At 40.0% G+C, this 20,502-nt stretch overlaps 1 protein-coding gene across 4 annotated transcripts in view; it reads left to right on the top strand.

Annotated features, from left to right (window-relative positions):
- The window catches only part of RGS6 (regulator of G protein signaling 6), a 546,505-nt gene that overhangs the window by 14,620 nt on the left and 511,383 nt on the right, over positions 1–20,502 (top strand). For all 4 annotated transcript variants that reach the window (XM_059182922.1, XM_059182923.1, XM_059182925.1 and 1 more), the window contains exon 2: positions 10,906–11,009. In XM_059182922.1, the coding sequence (XP_059038905.1) occupies positions 10,923–11,009 (87 nt within the window). In that variant the 5' untranslated portion in view covers positions 10,906–10,922. The remainder of the gene's footprint in view (positions 1–10,905; positions 11,010–20,502) is intronic.

Below are 20,502 nucleotides of genomic sequence, written 5' to 3'. Positions count from 1 at the left end.
TTAAGAGGGTTTTTTTTTGTCTTATTTTAAGTTTGTTTGATAAATTCCACATATGAGTGAAATCATATGGTATTTGTCTTTTATTTCACTTGGCATTAGACTTTTTAGATCCATCCATGTTCTTGCAAAATGGCAAATTTTTATTTTTTATGGTTTAGTAATATTACATTTTGTGTGTATGTGTGTGTGTGTGTATGTGTGTGTATATATATGTGTATATATATATATATATATATAATATCATGTTTTGCGGGTTGTATTTTTAAAAAATTTATAATGATAATTGATTCTCTCTGCTTGACTTATTTCACTCAGCATAATCTCCTCCAGTCCCGTCCATGTTGCTACAAAAGTTGGGTATTCGTCCTTTCTGATGGAGGCGTAATACTCCATAGTGTGTATGGACCACATCTTCTTTACCCATTCATCCGTTGAAGGGCATCTTGGTTCTTTCCACACTTTGGCGACCGTGGCCATTGCTGCTATAAACATTGGGATACAGATGGCCCTTCTTTTCACTACATCTGTATCTTTGGGGTAAATACCCAGGAGTGCAATGGCAGGGTCATAGGGAAGTTCTATTTTTAATTTCTTGAGGAATCTCCACACTGTTCTCCAAAGAGGCTGCACCAACTTGCATTCCCACCAACAGTGGAAGAGGGTTCCCCTTTCTCCACATCCTCTCCAACACATGTTGTTTCCTGTCTTGCTAATTTTGGCCATTCTAACTGGTGTAAGGTGATATTTCAATGTAGTTTTAATTTGAATCTCCCCGATGGCTAGTGATGATGAACATTTTTTCATGTGTCTGATAGCCATTTGTATGTCTTTATTGGAGAAGTGTCTGTCCATATCTTCTGCCCATTTTTTGATATGATTGTCTGTTTTGTTTGTGTTGAGTTTGAGGAGTTCATTATAGATCCTGGATATCAACCTTTTGTCTGTACTGTCATTTGCAGATATCTTCTCCCATTCCGTGGGTTGCCTCTTTGTTTTCTTGACTGTTTCCTTTGCTGTGCAGAAGCTTTTGATTTTGATGAAGTCCCTAAAGTTCATCTTTGCTTTTGTTTCTTTTGCCTTTGGAGACATATCTTGAAAGAGGGGAGTTAGAGAGAAGGGGGTTGGGGTAAATTGGAAGGGGAGGTGAATCATGAGAGACTATGGACTCTGAAAAACAATCTGAGGGGCTTGAAGTGGCGAGGGGGTGGGAGGTCGGGGTACCAGGTGGTGGGTATTATAGAGGGCATGGATTGCATGGAGCACTGGGTGTGGTGAAAAAATAATGATACTGTTATGCTGAAAATAAATAAATGAAAAAAAATTTATAGTGATTGGTGTTATCTGATCTTTCTTGATTTGTGGTTTGGTGTATATCATTAACTTTGGAATATTTTCAGTTATTATTCCCTCAGATATTTCTACTCCTTTCTCTTTCTAATCCTGGTATTCCAATTACACCTATGTTATACCTTTGGATTGTGCCATAATTCTTGGATGTTCTGTCTCTGTTCTTAGAAATTTCTTTCTCTCTCTTTTTTTTCAGGTTGAGAAGGTTCTGTTGACCTTCAGGCTCACTGATTCACTCCTTGACCATTTTGCGTCTATCAGTGAGCTCTTGGAAGGCATTCTTCATTTGTTAACATGTTTTTGAGTTTTAACATTTACTTTTTTGAGGGTTTTTAAGAGTTTCTATTCCTCCACTTTCTTTACTGTCTACTTTTTCTATTAGAGCCTATTACATATTTAATCATAGTTATTTAAAATTTCTTGTCTAATTTCAGCATCTCTGTCCTGAGTCTGGTTCTGATGATTGCTTGTCCTTTCAGACTGTGTTTTTTCTTGTCTTATATATGCCTTGTAATTTTTTGTCAAAAGCCAAACATGGTGTATCCAGTAATGAGATCTAAGGTAACGACATTTAGTGTGAGGTTTTATTTATCTTGGCCAAGAGTTGAGCTGTGTTTAATATTTCCTTTAGTTGTAGGTGCTAGAAACTTCAAATTCCACTTGTGTTCTTGTTTGTGTCTCCTCTATTGACTTTAGGTTTCTCTGAGAAGTCCTCAGAGAGTTTGTGTCTTACAGATGTTTGAGCTATAATCCACTATCATCATAATGAAGCCCCAGGAAATTCTATCATGTTATGATGAAGAGCAAGAGTGGAGTGACTTCCCTTTAGTATGACAATACTTCCTCTACTGTAAGAGGAGGAAAGTTAAAGAACATGGTGGTTTAGGTGAGGGTGCCTCAAGATGAGAGATTTGCCTTTTGCTGACTTCTGTTTCTTCAGTGAATTTTGGAGTGAGCCTCTCACACACTGAGATTGTGTGTGAAGATGGAACAAAAAGAAGATATGAGATAGCCAATCAGATAAGGAGACAGCAACTTTGGTGGGAAAACATCTTAGATTTGGCAGGCAGTGTTGACTAATTTAAGGTTTGGGCTTATGCGTTTAAAATGAGCCAGGTCAGTCTGGTTATGTGATTTCTTCCTCATTCCCACCACGAAGAGTACACCTGCTTGGGTGTGAGCTTGGATATTGAGATATTATGTAGATATTGTGTGGTGGATGTTCTGGTTCCATTGGTGTCAGAGTTTTGCCTGGAAATCTGTGTGGAAAGGACATATTGAGGCAGTTTAGGATATTTGCAAGGGAATGATTGAGTGGTTAAGATGATGGGCTTACTGAGGGAAGGATGTAAAGGCAGAGTGAGGAGGAGTAGTAATAGAGGGTAAAAATTCGTGAGTTTCATGGACTGAAATGTCTAAATAAATTTGAAAAATGCGTGCAGTGTATGTATAGTAAGTGAACTGGAAATAACTGGTAAGTGAACTGGTATCTGAGGTGGCATGGCCACCTTTGATGATGGGGTTCAGTATGTGGCCATGTGAGTCAGTGGCGAGGCAAAGGGGTGGAGGAAAAGGGTTTGGGTGGGAAAATAAAAGGATGAAAGAACCAGCCTTCAAGAGAGGTCTTTGATGTTCAAGTCATTGAGGTTGATGAAGCAGTGAAGGATGAAGGAAACCTCAAAGAACTGAAAGTGGGAGTCCTCAGGAAATGGAAAGGCTTCATGGAAGAGAGGCAGGAAACAGTAGTGAGGATGGATGGAAAGTGGCATAGCTAGATAATCTGAGCATTGCAGGAGCAGGAATTTGTGTAGGAAGACGGGAGAGAAATTGTTTGAAGCAGCAATGGGGAACCAGGAGGATGCTCATCTTACTTTCTGGTTTGAGATATGTGGGGTGAGAACAGCTGGGCTCCCAGAGAGGGGAGTATTTTGGGGGGAAGCCAGGTTTCCATGAAGGTTACTGAAGGTTAAAATTCGGAGAAAAACTGTAAGGCCATAGGAAACAAACTGTTAATAGAAGAAGAGTTCAAAAGGCAGGGAGAATAGATGGGGAGGTGGCAGGGTCTGGGGGTGTCCAGAGCAGTGTGGGGCTAAGAACACTGGTGAGAAAGGATGCCTGGGAGGACCTGAACTTTCAGCAGTAATAGAACAGTGAGCCACATCATATGGCCAACCCATCCCGTTATGTGAAAAACATCCTGTTTCTCCCAGTTTAATTTCTTTAGGACTTTTGTTTAATATGAAGAATGCAAAAGTGTTTATCTTTGTAAGCAAAATTTAATAAAATTAGTTTGGTTAGGCTGTAAGGCAACTGTGGCAACTTGAAGAGTCTTGTATTTATGTATGTCTTAAGGTGGAGTTGGCATGGGGAAGTCAACTTCACCGATCCGCTAGGAAATGGAAGGCAGGAACCACACATCTGTTGAGGACCTACTATGTGCCAATCGTACAATGTACCAAAAGTACCTACTGCTAAGTACTTTATATGTAGTATAGAGGTGCTAACTACTTTATATTTAAGTATATACTTGAATTTTATATTTTATATGTGTATATATATTTAAATTTTGTATATTTTATATATATATATATATTATATATTATATATTTCCAAAATTTTGTTTTGTTTTGTTTTGAATACTTTATATAGGGGATGTCACTGGAGACCAAGACTGAGAAGTTGGAAAGTATACAGGTATTGGAGTTAGTCCTGGGTTTGGATTTTAGTTTCTTGGTTGACAAGCTACTTTAATTTGGCAAGTTGCCTATGTTCTTGGGCCTCAGTTTTTTCATCGGTAGACTGGAAATAGTAACAGCCTCCTGTTGAAGTCGCTGTGACACCTTCCCAGGGCAATTCTGAGAAGCAGACAAGGCTCCGAATGCCTGATACTGGTGATTGGTATTTGTTCCATTTTATAGATGAGGAAACCAAGGTTCAGAGAGACTAAGTAAGTATAGCGCTAAGTTGTTCATGATCACATGGTGTGGCCAGGATTGAGAGCTTGTTCTTTGACTCCAGGACCCTTGCTTTTTTCAGCACAGAGAGTCTTTGCCCAAATACAAGGGAAGCTGAAGGAGCTTCACCTCGCATGGTTTCCCAGACAGTAGGCGGCATGGCTGGGGTGGAGGGGTTAGGTGAAGGGAAGGCAGGCCTGTGGAATCTAGATCAGTGGTTCCCAGACCCGAATGGGCTTCCACATCACCTGGGGACTGTTCAACTTATAAATCCCCAGAGGCAACTCTAGGCCTACCAGATTGGAATTTCTGGATCAGGGGACCCAGGGGCATGTATCTTTAGAGTCAAGCCCAGGTGATTCTGTGGCTACTAGTCTGGTTCAAGTCCTGGACCAGCTTTTGGGTCCCACCGAATGCTAACTGATGTCCTGAAATGACCAAGTGATTATATCCCAGTAGAATCCTGGGTGGTTGGCATGGCCACCAAAATTGGCCCCTAGCACCTGAGCTCCAGCACCTTGCTTTAGGATTTTTGGTGTAGGACCTGAAGCTGATTCTTCCTCTTCCACTGAGCATCTGGACTTTGAGTTCATCTATGTAGGAAATGTCACACTGGCAGACCTCTAACCAGAAAGAGTTATTTGTTCTTCAGAGCTGTTGTTCTGTCTTCTTCCCCTGGAGGTTCCTGCCCACTCAGTCAGATTAGAGCTATATAAACAAGCTTGTACTACTGAGCTAGCACACATCTTGTAAATCTTTTTTCCTGAAGTGCTTAACATTGCTGATGTCAGAAAAAAAAAATCCATTGGGTCTTAATGGGCTGAGGCAAACAATGTGAAGTTGATACAATATGGAGGAGAGGAAATAACATCAACAGAAATTCTTATTTGGCAGCACAAATATTCAGACTACATTACAGTCAGGCTTTGATTACCTCTCCTGCAAGATATTTCCCTGAATGGGATTTTGAGAGCTAGACACAAAGAGGGGCAGGCATGACATGTAAGGCTTTTAGCTGCATGTGACAATGATCTCAGTGGCATTGGAGGGTCACTGAGTGGTCCGTCTCTCAGTTGTGAGTCAGTATCACCAGAGAAGCTTGTTAAACAGCTGATGGCTTCATCTCTGAATCCCCGAGGTGGGTGAAGTGTTTCTCCAACAGTTTTGACACTGGTGGCCTAAGATTTCATGAAACCAGACTGCTGGTCAGTGGCTACATTCATTCTGCACTGGGGAATTTGCATGCCTTATTTTATTTCCTCTTCAAAAGCAACTCTGCAAAGTAGGGGGCTCGCATCTTTCAGGTGAAGAGCTGGAAGTTGGGGGTGTGGGGAGGTAGTCAATTGCCAAAGACTACCCAGCAGTCTTGGTGTAGCAGAGCCGAGATGCTATTTCTGATCTGACTTCAGAGCCTCTTCCTTTTCTACATTCTGGAGGTCCTTCTCCCTGCTAGGCTCAGTGTTGTTATCTGCTGGACCCTAGGCTTCGCTTGCTCTGGAGAGGCTGGCATTACAGAGGAAAACAGCTGGCATTGGTTGTAAGTGCAAGCTACAAACACAACAGAAGTTTGGAGTAAATTGCAGTCCTGATTTGCGGAAGATTTACTAATCAGAGTTTGAGTCATAGACACTCCATTGTTCTGTTATTCACAGGGTCTCTCCTCACTGTACTTTCCATCCTCCCACATGTTCCTTCTTACCTAAATTGTTCATGGATGGAGTGCCTGGGTGGCTCAGTCAGCTAAGGGTCCAGCTCTCGATTTCGGCTCGGGTCATGATCTCAGGGTCGTGAGATCCAGCTCCATGTCAAGCTCTATGCTGTGTGTGCAGCCTGCTTAAAATTCTCTCTCCCCCTGCCCCTCCCCACCCCCTGCTTGTGCCTGTGTGCTCTCTCTCTCTCTCCAATAAATAAGTAAATAATACCTCGTGGATTCCTGAGTTCAGGGCTGACCCAGACCAATAAACCCTGTGGGCAAGTGTGATTCTGCACATAGCTCTTTGAAAATAAAAAGCCTTCTTTGTGGGGGCAGTTTTAAAGGCTTGTTGTCCAGATGAATGTTCCAGAAGGAGTACACTGCATCTTGGTAGAATCTCATCAGTTTCATCATTCACTCAAAAATATTTGAGTGTCTACAATATACCATGTCCTGTCCAAGGTGCTGGGGAGAGAGGGATGAACCCCACCAACAAAGACCACCCAAGCAGAACTGTCTTGAGTAGAGATCCATGATAAATGAGTAAACAAAGAGAGGTGCAAAGCTCTATTATTTCGCACCCCACATTTGACTGTTCTGCTCAATTTTGAGATCAGATTGTCTTTTTTTTTTTCCTTTTTCTTTTGGGTGCCTCCTGCTTCTGGGGGCTCCAGAGGGCCATGCTTGTATTTTCCCCTTGGCTGGCATGGCCTCTTCTGCCTCCCCCAGACTCCTATTGATCCTTCTGATCTCAGTTAGCAGGTTCTGCCCTGTGCCAGCATAACTAAACACCCACACGGCACAATGTCCTGCTTCTGTGGACGTGTCTGTCCCTCTCCTCCTGGACTCTGAACACTTTAATGAGAGCATCTGTGTCTGATTTATCTTTGGATCTCCAGGGCCTAGCATGCAGCCTTGTGCACGGATGCTCAATGTGTTTGCTCCAAGAAATGGAGAGTCCCACTGCAGCTGGGGGTGGGGGGTGGCATTACAGAAATTGCTTTAAGGGGAGGGATGCGGAGTCTGCGAGGGGATGCTTCGCTCCAGCAGTTCTGTGATTCTCGGACAAGTCCAGCATGAGCCCTGCCATGGCCGGAGGACATGGGCTAGGATATAGGCTGTGATGATTGAAGTGAGGTGGTATGGAACATTCTGAGGAGCGTTCGTAGGGGAGTTAGAAATGAGAAGTTCTGAGGCTCTAGGGCAGAACTGGAAGGAATAGTGAAGATGCAGGCTTTTACAGCTGTTGTCCAGCTGGGGTCCAGAGAGGCTGTGACTTGACCTGGTTGTGACAGCTACTTAATTACAGATCAGGTCGGGGAACGAGACCACCCAGTTCACAAGGCTTTCCACTGTACTGGGACACTGGTGACAGGGAAGCAAAGGCACAGAGAGGTGAAGTAAACTGCCCCAGATCACACTGCTTATAAGTGGGGGAGCCAAAATCTGGATGTATGATGGTGACACACAGCAGCTTGTAAACACTGAGCTACCTGTCTCTTCTTGGGGACTTTAAAACTCAGGCTCTTCATACGTTTTCAATTCTCCCCTTTGTTAGCTGTAATCTAACGATAGGAAAAGAATATCATTAACATGTTCTTTCTGTTGAAGTGTAGTTGTGTGTTTTCAGAAAAACATTGATGTTTTTCAAATATTAAAATAAAAGGCCCTGAATTACTTACTGTGTGCAAACACATGAAGTACGTAGAGATATCGTGAAAAAGTTTTTGGGTTTTCGCTATCGTAAAATTTAAAATATTCCTGTTTCATTTCTGTCATACTTAACTTAAAAAATAAAGATTTCATCCTGTATTGGAAAGAATGAGAATCTAGCCCTTTACTGTCATGAACCCTATCTTCATAGTCAATGAATATAATTATAACCTCCTTACCTGTACGGGTTTTACATCCCATTTCTCTAACATCTGTTAACACTGGAAAGTGGTTAGATCACTATTTTAGAAATGATTCTTTCTAGACACAGAAAAGTTAAATGACATTGAGTTTCAAAATGAGCTGCTAGAGGAACCAAAAATAGAAACTTTTCTACTACATACGAGACTCACTGAAATTCCTGCCATGGAGACGGTCTGCCATCAGTTGGTGGTCTCAAGACCCCTTCCTGGAACCTCAGCCCTGTTGTAACACCAGAAATGTTTCTGTAGGGGGCGGGGGGGGGGCAGCCAGGGAAAGGCAAAGGCAGGGCTGACATGATTGTTTCTAGGTCATTCCCAACCTTGCTGTTACAGCACAGTTTTCCAGGTGGGAGATAATATGCTCATTAAAGTCTGAGTGTTCATTTACAAACAAAGCCAGAAACCCAAAATGGCTCTATTACATAGATAAATGAGCAGACATAAATGGACTCAATTTTTTGTTTTTCATGCTCTGTCATATTCTGTATTCAGGCAAAGGAATAGGCAAATAAGTAGCTGTTTAAAAATATACTAGCACGGTGTTCTTTTATTTAAAAGCCGCTGATTGGAATTAATAATCAGCATTTCCATGTAGTACTATATTCATGGAAACACTGACATTACAGTGCGTGGAGATAAGAGAATGACGTTATCTCTTTATGTAATCTAACTTTTATAATGCTTCTTAATTCACAAATGATAAAGAAAGCAAGCAACATTCAAATGGGATACTTACTAAGGGCATTTAAATTCTTAGCACAAATGACAAATTCCTGTCTCTTGTCCATCTTCCACCCAAATTTGTTTTATGTAATGACCTTTGGTACCAACTTATTTTACAATAAAATATTTCCTGAGTTTTTCTTTTGAATTGAAATGGCCTTTTCTGTCAAGTGTGGTATTTATAAAAGTTTTTTTTTGTTTTTTTGTTTTTTTTTTTAATGAAAAGCCTATGAATTTTGTGAAAATAACCCAGGCAGGCTCTTAGCTTAGTGATAACATTTGTATAGGACTTTTATGGCTTTATATGATACATTTACACTCAGTTTATTGGACTCTTACTTGTAAGTACTTCATGGAATTCAAATTTAACTGATGAGAACAATGTAGAGGGAGGTACCTTAGCATGGTTCTGGGTACCCAGCAGGTACGTTTTGTTTTAAAAGGAAGTTAACAAAGAGAACCCAATAGGTTGTTTAACTTGTGTGAAGTAGCACAGCAAATATAGTGTGAGACCAAGAACTGAACTTCTTTTCTCAAAAATTCCATATGCTGTCATTATTTCACTGATATCTTTTCAGGCTTTTTAAAAAGGTCAAATTAAAAATATTCATTTTACTTAATCAGGTAAAATTCACATAATGTGAAATTAATTACTTGAAAGTATACATTTCAGTGACATTCAACACATCCAGAACGTTCTGCATCCATCGCCCCTATCTAGTTCAAACATGTTTTCGTTATCCCAGAGGAGACCCCATATCCATTAAGCAATAACCCCATTCTGCCCTCGGCCCAGCTGCTGTTAGTTACTGATTTGCTTCCCATCTCTCTAGCTTTACCTCTTCTAGATATTTCATGTAAATGGAATCATACAATATGTGACTATCCGAGTCTGTTCGTGCTGCTATAACAGAATATCATAGATTGGCTGGGTTATAAATAACAGAAATTTCTCATATTTCTGGAGACTGGGAAGTCCAAGATCAAGGCTCGAGCAGATGTGGTGTCTGGTTCTTGGATGTCTGTATTCTCACTGTGTTCTCACATGGGAGCTCCCCGAGGTCTCTTTTATAAGGGCACTAATCACTTCCCAAAGTCTGTACCTCCTGACACCATCACACTAGGGGATTAGAATTTCAACATGGGAATTTTGGTGGGGATATAAACATTCAGTCCATTGCAGTGATCTTTGTGTCTGGCTTCTTTAATAAAGCGTAATGTTTTCAAGATAAATCTATGTTGTAGGGTGTATCAATACTTTATGATTTTTCATGGCTGAATTTTATTCCATTGTAGGGACAGGCCATATTTGGTTTATCTATTGGTCAGTTGATGGACATTGAGTTTCCATGTCTTGTTGATTGCGAATAGCGCTACCGTGAATGTTTGTGCTTGAGTATTTGTTTGAATGCTTGTTTTCAGTTCTTTGGGGGTACAGTTGCATTTTCAGGTTATATGGTAATTCTATGTGTCAACTTTTGAGGCATCACTAAACTATTTTTCATAGAGACTGGACCATTTTACATTCTTACCAGCAAGGTACAGTGTTCATATTTCTCCAAATCATTGTCAACACTTGTTATTTGAGGTTTGTCTTTTTTACTCTTTTTGCCATCCTAGGGGATATAAAGTGGTATTTCCTTGTGGTTTTGATGTACATTTAACTGATAAAATATTCAGATCTTATTGTATAGAATTAATCAGAAAGTGAGGTTTGGTAAGACAAAATCAACATCAAAATGGTTGGCTTCATCTATCTTCAGGAGATTATGTGGGACTGGCATAAGCCTTCCCCTAGGGTGCATGATTCTGGGCTGAAAATAGAGAACATGTTGCTTTGGGAGTAGAATAATATATTGGGGGGCGCCTGGGTGGCTCAGTGGGTTAAGCCACTGACTTTGGCTCAGGTCATGATCTCAGGGTCCTGGGATCGAGTCTCGCATGGGGCTCTCTGCTCAGCAGGGAGCCTGCTTCCCTCTCTCTCTCTCTGCCTGCCTCTCCGTCTACTTGTGATTTCTCTCTGTCAAATAAATAAATAAAATCTTTAAAAACAAAACAAAACAAAACAAAATAATATATTGGATATTGGATAACAAGACCCCAAATATCCCTTGAACATTTTTTTAAATACTGCTTAAATTAATGAGGAAAAATAAATTCATCATAATTAATTTTTGTATCACATGCCAAAAGATACTTACTTCTTTGCATTGTAGAGCTTTCTTTATATGATTTTGTCATGTCCTAATGGTCTATTTGTTTACTTTTGCAGCGTGAGTGAAGACATCCATGATGGCTCAGGGATCTGGGGATCAAAAAGCAGTGGGAATTGCTGACCCAGAGGAGAGTTCTCCAAATATGATAGTCTACCGCAAAGTAAGGCCTCTCGTGACATGCTTGGGATGTCTCTGTGTGTGTGTGCTTGTAGGGTTGAGTGACGGTTGACAGCTTGACAAATGTTTTCTGCCTAAACTGCCTTGACTGATAAATGAATGTAGTTTTCTTCTCACATCCTCTGATTTTCCAATTCTAAAATTTAAGGAACTTAGGTTTGTCATACTTGAAACATATGATTTGGTATTCTTTAAAGATTTTATTTTTAAGTAAACTCTACACCCAATGTGGGACTTGAACTTACAACCTGGAGATCAAGAATGGCATTCTCTACAGACTGAGCCAGCCAGGTGCCCTCGATTTGGTTTTCTTTAAATGCAAAGACTGCCTAAGCAATGCAGAGGAAATATATTCACCTTTGAGGTAAAAGCCTTTGTGTAACATTTATCAGTTGATTGTTTTTGAGCCCATAGTATGTATAAGATCTGGTCTAGATGCTGTGTGGGAGATAAAGAGGTATGCATGTATTAGCTGTTTGCCATTGGTAGAAGACAGAAGATGTATGCAAATAAATGTAATAATCTAACTGTTAATTTCCAAAAGAGAAGTGCAAATAGAGTGTTATATGAAAGCAGAGGAAAGGTGATCACTTCCAGGCTTAGAGGCCAGGTGTGTACTGGCAAAGGAGTGGCCTCTGAACTCCATTGTAAAGGATGGGTAAGACCGCTTTATGTGGAAAGCAGAAAGGAGGAACAACATTCCAGGTAGTGAGATGCATTCATCAAAGGGAAGTTGCTGAGGGAAGTGAGCAGGAACCAGAATCAGTGAGTTTGGGCGCAGAGGTGACTTCCATGGAGTAATGGAGGTAAGTTTTTGGGAAGAGTCTGGATGGAGCCAGATTCGAGAACGGTGAATCATAGACAATTTAATCATGAAAAACTTTTGTGCTAGGAGTTGTAAAATTAATATCTCTTTGGGATTATGAGTCTTGCCCTAGTGTGCCAGATGCATTATTATGATGGCAGATTTGAGGCTCTGGAGGTAGGGTATTGGTATTTCTGTCCCTGTGAGAATGGTAAAGAGGACATTAATCTAGCAGGGAAAATACCCCTCAGAATTGATTGAGAATGAGCAAAAGGATTAAAGAGTCTGAATTTAAAAATGACTTGGAAACTGAATGAATATAGAATTAAGAGGGGAACAGAAAAGAAGACTGTGCTTTGACCTTGGGTTATAGAAAGACATTGACGCTATTAATTCAAATAGGGATATTTGGAAGAACGTCTTAAAGGAAGGAACTATGACACAGGAAGTGTGCACATGTTGAATCTGAGGGAATGACTGCTTCCTATTAACACATCTTTTTAAGGCTTGCATATGTGTGAAAATTTAACCTAACTGTGTTACATATTAATAAGAAAAATGAGTTAATGTTCATTCATTTCACTAAATATTTGAGTTGTCTGCTGGGTTCCGTGTATTCTCTAAGACTGTATGTTTGATCTCTGTTAATCACATGGGCAAGATTGAAATAGATATTTCTGGATGATCAATATGGTGAGTTTTTCTCTTTCCTTATAAAGATAGAACTCAAACTAATCTTGCTTTGAGTCTCAAATTCCTTAATCCTTTGCTTTGTAAGAGAAGGTTTAGATAACCCTTCTCTAACAGAGATGCCTGTTAAGTTGTAGTAAAGACAAAAGAGATTAACAGGGCTAACCAATTAGTGAAACATACAGAATAGAAAGATGTTTATTCATCATTACCTTCTTAACCCACCCATGCTGGGAAACCCTATGCCAAGTTCATAGAAATATGAGCTTTGGAATCAGACCTAGGTTAAAATTATTGCAACTCTACTACTTCCTAGTGGTGTGACCTTATGTTATTTAACTTCTGTGAGCTTCAGTTTCTTCATTTTTAAAAAGAAAAATAAAAGGTGGGAGGAAGGATACTGCCTCGTAAGGTCATTATGAAGAGTAAATAAGTAAATGAGGTATTTCACATCTTACTTTGCATGGAGGTAGCCCATAATGAATGCTTTTCTTTTATCTTGAGGTCTTATAAAGACAGTGTCATTTGGAGAGGAACTAAATTATAAAATGTATACATGTTGATACTATTAATAAGTTGATTAAAGTATGTTTATACAGTGAATTGTTTTTTATTTTTAAGATATTATTTATTTATTTGACAGACAGAGATCACTAGTAGGCAGAGAGGCAGGCAGAGAGAGAGGAAGGGAAGCAGGATCCCTGCTGAGCAGAGAAGCCGATGCGGGGCCCGATCCCAGGACCCTGGGATCATGACCTGAGCTGAAGGCAGAGCCTTTAACACACTGAGCCACCCAGGTGCCCCGAGAATTGCTTTTTGAAGACACAGGAGAGCAATATAATTTTTTTAATTTAAATTCAGTAATTTTTATATTATTCAGGAGATCGTAAACCAATGGGTTGTTAAAGGTTGGTAGGAAAGGTCAAGGTCATGGTGGGCCACCAAACACCTTTTGGGTATTATAGATGTTTGATATTATATTGAAAGGAAAACTTCCTTCTCGTTTGTGGGAACTTGATTTTTAATTTTTGGATGGTAGGAGGGGGACTTTTTTTTGGTTTAATTTAGATACAAAGTTGTCGATTGCTGTAGTTCTTCAGAGATATGACTACTGGCCATTTGCTTTCTATATTGGAAATAGATCTAGCTTACTTACGACAAACGTGTGTGGTGTGCTTGTGTTCATGTTATTTGCTATGTTAGTTAATTGCTGTAAAAGGGATATTGCATCTGTTTGATCTATGAGAAAGAGGCATCGTTTAGTATGGGTCTAGGACCTGGAGTAATTTAAACCTAGTTAATTCCACTAAATCACGGTTCTGTTTCAACTATGGGTTATTTACCTAGTTCTCTACTCAAAGCAGTGCTGTAGACCAGCCATTGGCTACAACCAATACAACCAATATTGCAGGACACTATCTTCAAGATGTCAGTAAAGATTAAACCTTGAAATCAGGGTGAATCCAAAACAAATGTTGTGGAAGTCCTCTTCTGTAATGGTTTTTTCAAGGTTGTAAGCTCTTAAAACCAAACTTTTTTAGAGGTCTACAACAGAAACTTGCATTAAAAATTGTGCAAATAGTGTTGCTCTTGTTGTTTTCATTCTCTTGTTTGTTGTTTCTTACTCATGTCAGATGTTTTTAGTGTGAAGTTTTTGCTTGGACTGTGTTGTGTTGATTCAAACACTGACATTTAAAAAGCTAAATCTAGAGAAAAGGAGCTTTCGGGTAAACTTCCAAGTAATAAGTGGGATGATTGTGTCCATGATGTTGTTGTGACTTTTAAATGCCATTTAGGATGGTAACCTTCTGACATATGAGTAATGATGGGTGGGTTTCTTAAGCCTACACTCTCAGGATCTTCTTCATTTTCTTTTCATGTTTTCTGTGTCATTAGCTGTGAGAAGTTGTACTTTCCCAAGGCATGATTTATTTATTGAGTTGAACAGACTTTCTAATTTAGTTTTTCATCCTTCACATTCACATCTGGGGTTGGAGGTATGTATGAAAAATGTATTGGTCACATTAAAAATCTATTTAAGAGAAAAATTTAATTATTCATTAAGTCACCCAGACCCTGATAACCTTTTTTATATTCTCACATCCAAAAGATCCTGGGTCATTGAATTGTCCAATGTAGGGATGATATTTGAACTTGGCTGAATATCAGATCATTTAGGGGTGTTTTATAAAAATATTGATCCCCAAAGGATCCCCAAATATAACCAAGATATATTTGTTTCATAGGACTGAACTAGGTCCTGGGAATCTGAGTCTTATTTTATTTTTTATTTTTTAATTTTTAAAAAGATTTTATTTATTTGAGAGAGAGAGAGAGAGAAAGAGAGAATGAATGAGCAGGGAGGGGGGCAGGGCAGAGGGAGAGGGAGAAGACAGCCCACCGAACTTGACACTGGCCAATCCCAGGACCCTGAGAGCAGGACCTGAGCCAAAGGCAGACACTTAACCAACTCAGCCGTTCAGACACACCCTGGGAATCTAGTTTTAAACACTTCTCAGGAGAATCTGAGTTTGAAACACACTTATTGATATATTTTACAATATTCAGGTAGCGTATGCATGGCAAAGTAATGGGAAAGTTGGTGTTTTGAAGTGGGGTTTTGAGCTTATAATTATTTATAGATCTCTCAAATGTAGAAGAACCAGTCTCCTGTCACATAGACTTACAAGTGAAGGATTTACTTGTAACACCCTCATTCAGATGAGCAAACTGAAGGATGGAGAGAGTGTGTAACTTGCATAAGGTTACTCAGCAGTTTCCCAGTGAAGCCATGATTGTGTCCAGGTAGCCTGACTACCCCGTTACTGTCTTTTCCACCACCACGTTATCAACAGCAGATTACCACTGCCACATAGTTGGGGCTCAACAGACATGGGATGAATTAAATAAATGAAAATACTATGCAGCAGATCTTTGCTTTTCTCACCCTTATTCTCAGAGACTTGACTTGGGTGAACTTTGAACATTTGTAATGCTAAAGCATCCTTCTGCTTGCTGGTACTCTTGTATTTTGGGTAAAAATTCTCTAAAATGTTTACTTTCTTTAATAAACTCAGAATTCTTTTGAGTACAAGTAGGTTGCGTTCTGATTTTGTTTAGTTCTCTGAGTGGTGTTAATAATGTCTCTTGAGAAATTGCCAACTGGACTGGTAATTTGATTTCGTAGAACTCTGGGCAATTAGATGGTAGTTGGACGGAGAAAATTGTAGCTTAACTTGACCCAGACTTGGGTCAGGAGGCAGTACAGTGTGATGGAATATGCCAGACAGGGAGCAGAGAGCTCTGGATGTCTGGCCCCAGCCCCCACACTCACTGCTTTGGTACTCTGGATGGGCAACTTCATTTTCCTAGCTCTGTTTCTTGTTTTGACTTCCCCCTCTCTCCTTTCTTTTCCTCTTTCCTTCCCTACACAAAATACTTCTGACACAAAAAGAATATATTCAGTGTCCACATAAAGTAGAAATAAGCATGATAAAGTGAACCCTGTGTACCCAGCAACCCATCAACGTAATAAATTAAATATTACTTTGGCTTCATTTCTTTTTCTGTTAAATGAGGCAACTGGACTGAATACTGTAAACACGCATTTCTGCAATGATTTACAAGTGTCATTCTGTAAGTTTTCCGTCATTAGAAGTTAATAAACTTCCCGGATGTCAAAACAATGTTGTGAGCCTGCCGATGTGCTTTAAGGGTCTTTGAACTTTTCTGGAAATATTTTAAACAGTCTTGCATAACTTACGCTGGATTGAGATAAGACCTAATGTAGTTAGGCATCAAAAGAAAAACTGTGCTTGTAATGATTTAATATTCAACAGTTAAAGTATTTTCTTGGTGGTGACCTGTTTCTTTGGCTCATGAGTAACATTTAAGACGTTCGTACATGTCTACTTGGTGGTACTGATTGTGCATTAGACAGATAGCAGGAACAGTGTTTAAATAGTAGCACTGGATGCTGTCAGTAACACAGAGTGTTAAGGATGAATTGGACGTCTTAGAGAAAGAAGACAAGTCCAGTGTTCTTGTGTGTCATTGCTGGCTTTCTTCCCTTGTTAGTTTCCAGTTATTTATTCCTTCTCTGCTGGAATTTGGGTCTTGCCTTTGTGTTGCCCTGATACTCCAAGGTCACTTTCCCTAATGTTCTAGGACCCTTGCAGTCCTGGGCAAAAGTTGCTTTAGGCATATTTCCAAAAAGTAAATGTAGTACTATTTTAGTTACACAGGCAGTGGTATGCAGCAAGAAGGCGGGGGGGGGTGGGGAATCTACCCTGGAAGAAGCAGGCCTGATGAGCAAGCCGAGACTAGGACATTGTTTTGGGATTCACAGAAGGCAGTGGTAGTGGCCAGCACAACTGAGAGACAGGGAACCTCTAGATCCTGATGACCAAGGCATAGTGGGGGATTAGCAATAATTTAATCAGCAAATATGCATTGAGTGTCATTTGCATGCCAGATGCTAGGAATGCAAGATGAAGTCTGTGCCCTGACAAAACCCGTAGGCTAACGGGTCAGTGATGGGTAACTAGGCAATTACAAGAGGCCCTTGGTAGAGGTGAGCTGAGGAATGTGGAAGGAGGCAGAAGGGTCACGAAGTCCATATCAAGAGAGAATGATGATGTCATAGCAGACATCCAGAGGATTTGGCACCTGCCTTAATCTGTGAAAGATGAATAGGAATTAACCTGGCAGAGAAGGGGAAAAAGCAGCGTGGGAGGCAGAAAGACTACTACCACATGGAAAGGCACAAAGCTGTGATGTTATAAACTGAGTTCTGGGAACTTCAAGTGGCTGTTTTCTTGGAGCTACGTATATGTGATGGAGGTTAGAAATAAAGTTGCCTGGGGAGATTACGGCTGGTTCACAAAAGACCTTACATATATTTCCAAAGATTTAGGACATTATGCAGGTATCTTCCTTTTGCACCTGCACATCCACATTCTGCCCCCTCTCGCGGCCCCCACCTTCTAAGGTTGTTCCCTTAGAACAACTCTTAGGTAGACTCATCTGCAGGGCTCTTGGAATCTCTGGCTTTGAATGAAGTTTGGTCAGTAGAAGCCTGGGGAGAGATGGGAGAGAGGGAAAAGAGCAAAGCCAGGGTGTTCCTTCCCATGGCTCCCTCTCTGTAGAGTCTTGCACTGCCTGTGCCCCTTGACTGAAAGTCATGGTTTCTTCCAGGTCAGACTGTTCTCCTCTGGGTTCAAGTACTCTTTTCTTCTCCTCATCTTTTTTGGGGATCTGGGTGACTGCCATTTGTATAGTCTCTATTGCTGTATAATTAATACCCCAAATATGTAATGGGGTTAATTGGCTTAAGCACAACCTTTACTATGTCGTAGTTTCCATGGGTCATTAATCTTAGGTGGGTCCTCTGGGGCAGTGCCTCTCACAAGGCCCACAGTCAAGATGTTGGCTAGAATTGCACTTTTCTCTGAAGGCTCACCTGAGGAAAGGCCCACTCCAACCTTACTCATGGGGTTGTTGGCTGGATTCACTTCCCCAAATGCTGTGGGAGTGATGGCCTCCGTTCCTCACTAACTGTTGATTAGAGCCACTCTTGGCTTCTTAGCACATGTGTTTCTCCACAGGGTAGCTTACAACAAGGCAGCTTGTTTCATCAGAGTGAGCAAGGAAGAAGAGGCAGAAGGGAGGGGGTGGTAGTGGGAGTTTCAATCTTTTAAAACCCAATCTTGGACATAACTTTCTATATCCTTTCTGTTAGGAGCAGGTGACGAGGTCAACTGCAAAGTGACGGGTTTACACACAAGTCAGAGGCTTCTGAGTGTTCCCTTGTGGTTCTCCCATTCTCTGCCACTTCCTTATACTTGGTCCTTTTGGAAATAAACCTTTCTTGGATTGTCTTATGTGTGCCCTCTGTTTCCTGATGAGTCTCTGACTCATGCAGGTATTAACCCTAAAGCAAAGGAAAGCCACTAAAACCTTGTTTTTCTTCATAAAGAAAGTGAGCATGAGAGAACTTGAAGCCAGGAAGTCATGCGATCAGTATGGAGAACACACTTGTACAGAGAGCATATGAGAGAGATGGTAAGATTAGTGGGAAGAATAGTTTGGTGATTTTACTGAAATTTGGGTGAGGACAAAATGACATCCCTGTCAATGGCAGTGGTAATGTAGATGAAGGGATGGGCTTGAGAGATGTTTTGGAGGTACAACCGACTGGGTTGGGTGACCAGTGAGATGTAGGGCGAATCTGAGGGGAATAAGGAGGTATCTTTTCACCAGGTTACACCTGGGAAATATCAGAAGATCTCCTGGAAGCAACAAAATTTTGAACCAAGTAACTGTAGAGCTGAGTTGCCTGCCCTTCTCCTCCTTGTGTGCAGAGAAGTCAAGTGTCATGGAAGGAGTGTGTAACTGGGCCAGGGTGTCTCTGGATCGATTCTGGTTGCACCACTAGCTGACTTTGGGCTGCACACAAGTCGTTTCGGTTTCAAGTCTAGTTCCGCCATTTGCAAAGTGAAGGGTTCTATAGGCTGGGGGACTTTGAAAGTATTTTCAGCTCCAACATGCCAGGGCTTTCGTAATCTAAAATAAAGACATCCACATTTCCTTACCTATATATTCTTTTAATTAGCCTTCTCTGTTTTCTTTTAAATTTTCTTTAAAAAGTTAACCCAAGTCCCATTTTCTTTCATTTATAAAAATATATGTTTATAAAAAATAAAAAATTATAAAAAAAAAAAAAGTTAACCCAAGTAAAACTTTGGAAAGTCAGACAAGTCAGTGTGTTTCAAACAAAATGCTTTTTTAGTCTTGAACATTTAGGGCTTCTTTTCTCTTTTCCCAAGGACTAACTTCAGAGAGTATTCTGGGTAACTAATTTAACCATTCAATCCGAATTTTAAGATTCCTTTCATTAAGTATTTTGAAGGTTTTTTATTGCCTTAGGAAAAACTGTTCTGTTTTTCTTTTCCCCTAGGATTAGAATTGTCAGAGGAAAAGCTCCCCATCACATTATCTTGGTTGGCAAGAGACGGGAGTGTGGGCAAGTCCCCGACCAGTGCTATCAGTGTCTGCAGATGAAAGGGAGGGTATTTTTAGTGTCGAGAATAGCTCAGTGTGGGTTAATATGATGTGTTTCCATGAGTATAGCTTTCTAATTTGGAAAGCCTTTGGTGTGCTCAAGGCTTCATTTCATTTTTTCCCCATCATTCCCCCCTCATTTCATTTCAAAGAGTCTAAGATTTTACATTTTGGCAATTTATTATTCTCACTATTGACACTCCTTTGTGGTATTCCTACACTATGGAGAACTTGAATGGCCATAGAGTGAAGTCCTCATTCTCAGGATTTTGAGCAAGAAAAACTACAAGTCTACAGATATCTGTGAAGGGAAAATAAGTGTTTCAGCCATTGTGGGATAGGATCATTATTTTTAAAAAACATTATTGCCAATAGAAATCAAAACTGAAAATGGACAAGTCTTTTGATCTGCATTCTTACTTCTAAAAATGTATTACAGTAAGGGAATGGAAAAAAATATATGAGGTAGACATATAGATAAAGACACACATTCACACCAAAAGAATATTCATACCTCTGTGGTAAATAACATCAAAAGATATCAATCAATCAAATATTTGTTGAAAATGAATTAAATAATCATAGGAAATAGGACTTATATTTGGAATGAACCCCCCAGTTAGGTTACTGGGGGCCCTGTTAATTGCCTTGAAAAGAAGATGCTTCTTGACATCCTGGAATATGGTCTGATTGAATATTCCTTACTTTAAAAACCCTACTGGACTTGGCCACTTTTGTAAAATTTTTTTTTTCTTTGCTAAATATAATGGTTGTGTAAATTTACTAAAAAATTATTGTTTTCTTTGCTTTATTATTTTCTACATCTCTGTGCTTAGCTCTGGGATTATTATTATTTTTTTTGTCTGGAGAATTACCTTCTGTATTTTCTTTAATGTAGATCTGCTGATGTAAGATTAAG

Source organism: Mustela lutreola, chromosome 7 (genome assembly GCF_030435805.1).
Source record: "Mustela lutreola isolate mMusLut2 chromosome 7, mMusLut2.pri, whole genome shotgun sequence".
NCBI lineage: Eukaryota > Metazoa > Chordata > Mammalia > Carnivora > Mustelidae > Mustela > Mustela lutreola.
Note: the sequence above shows the minus strand (reverse complement) of the source record. Positions and strands in the feature narration are given on the sequence as shown.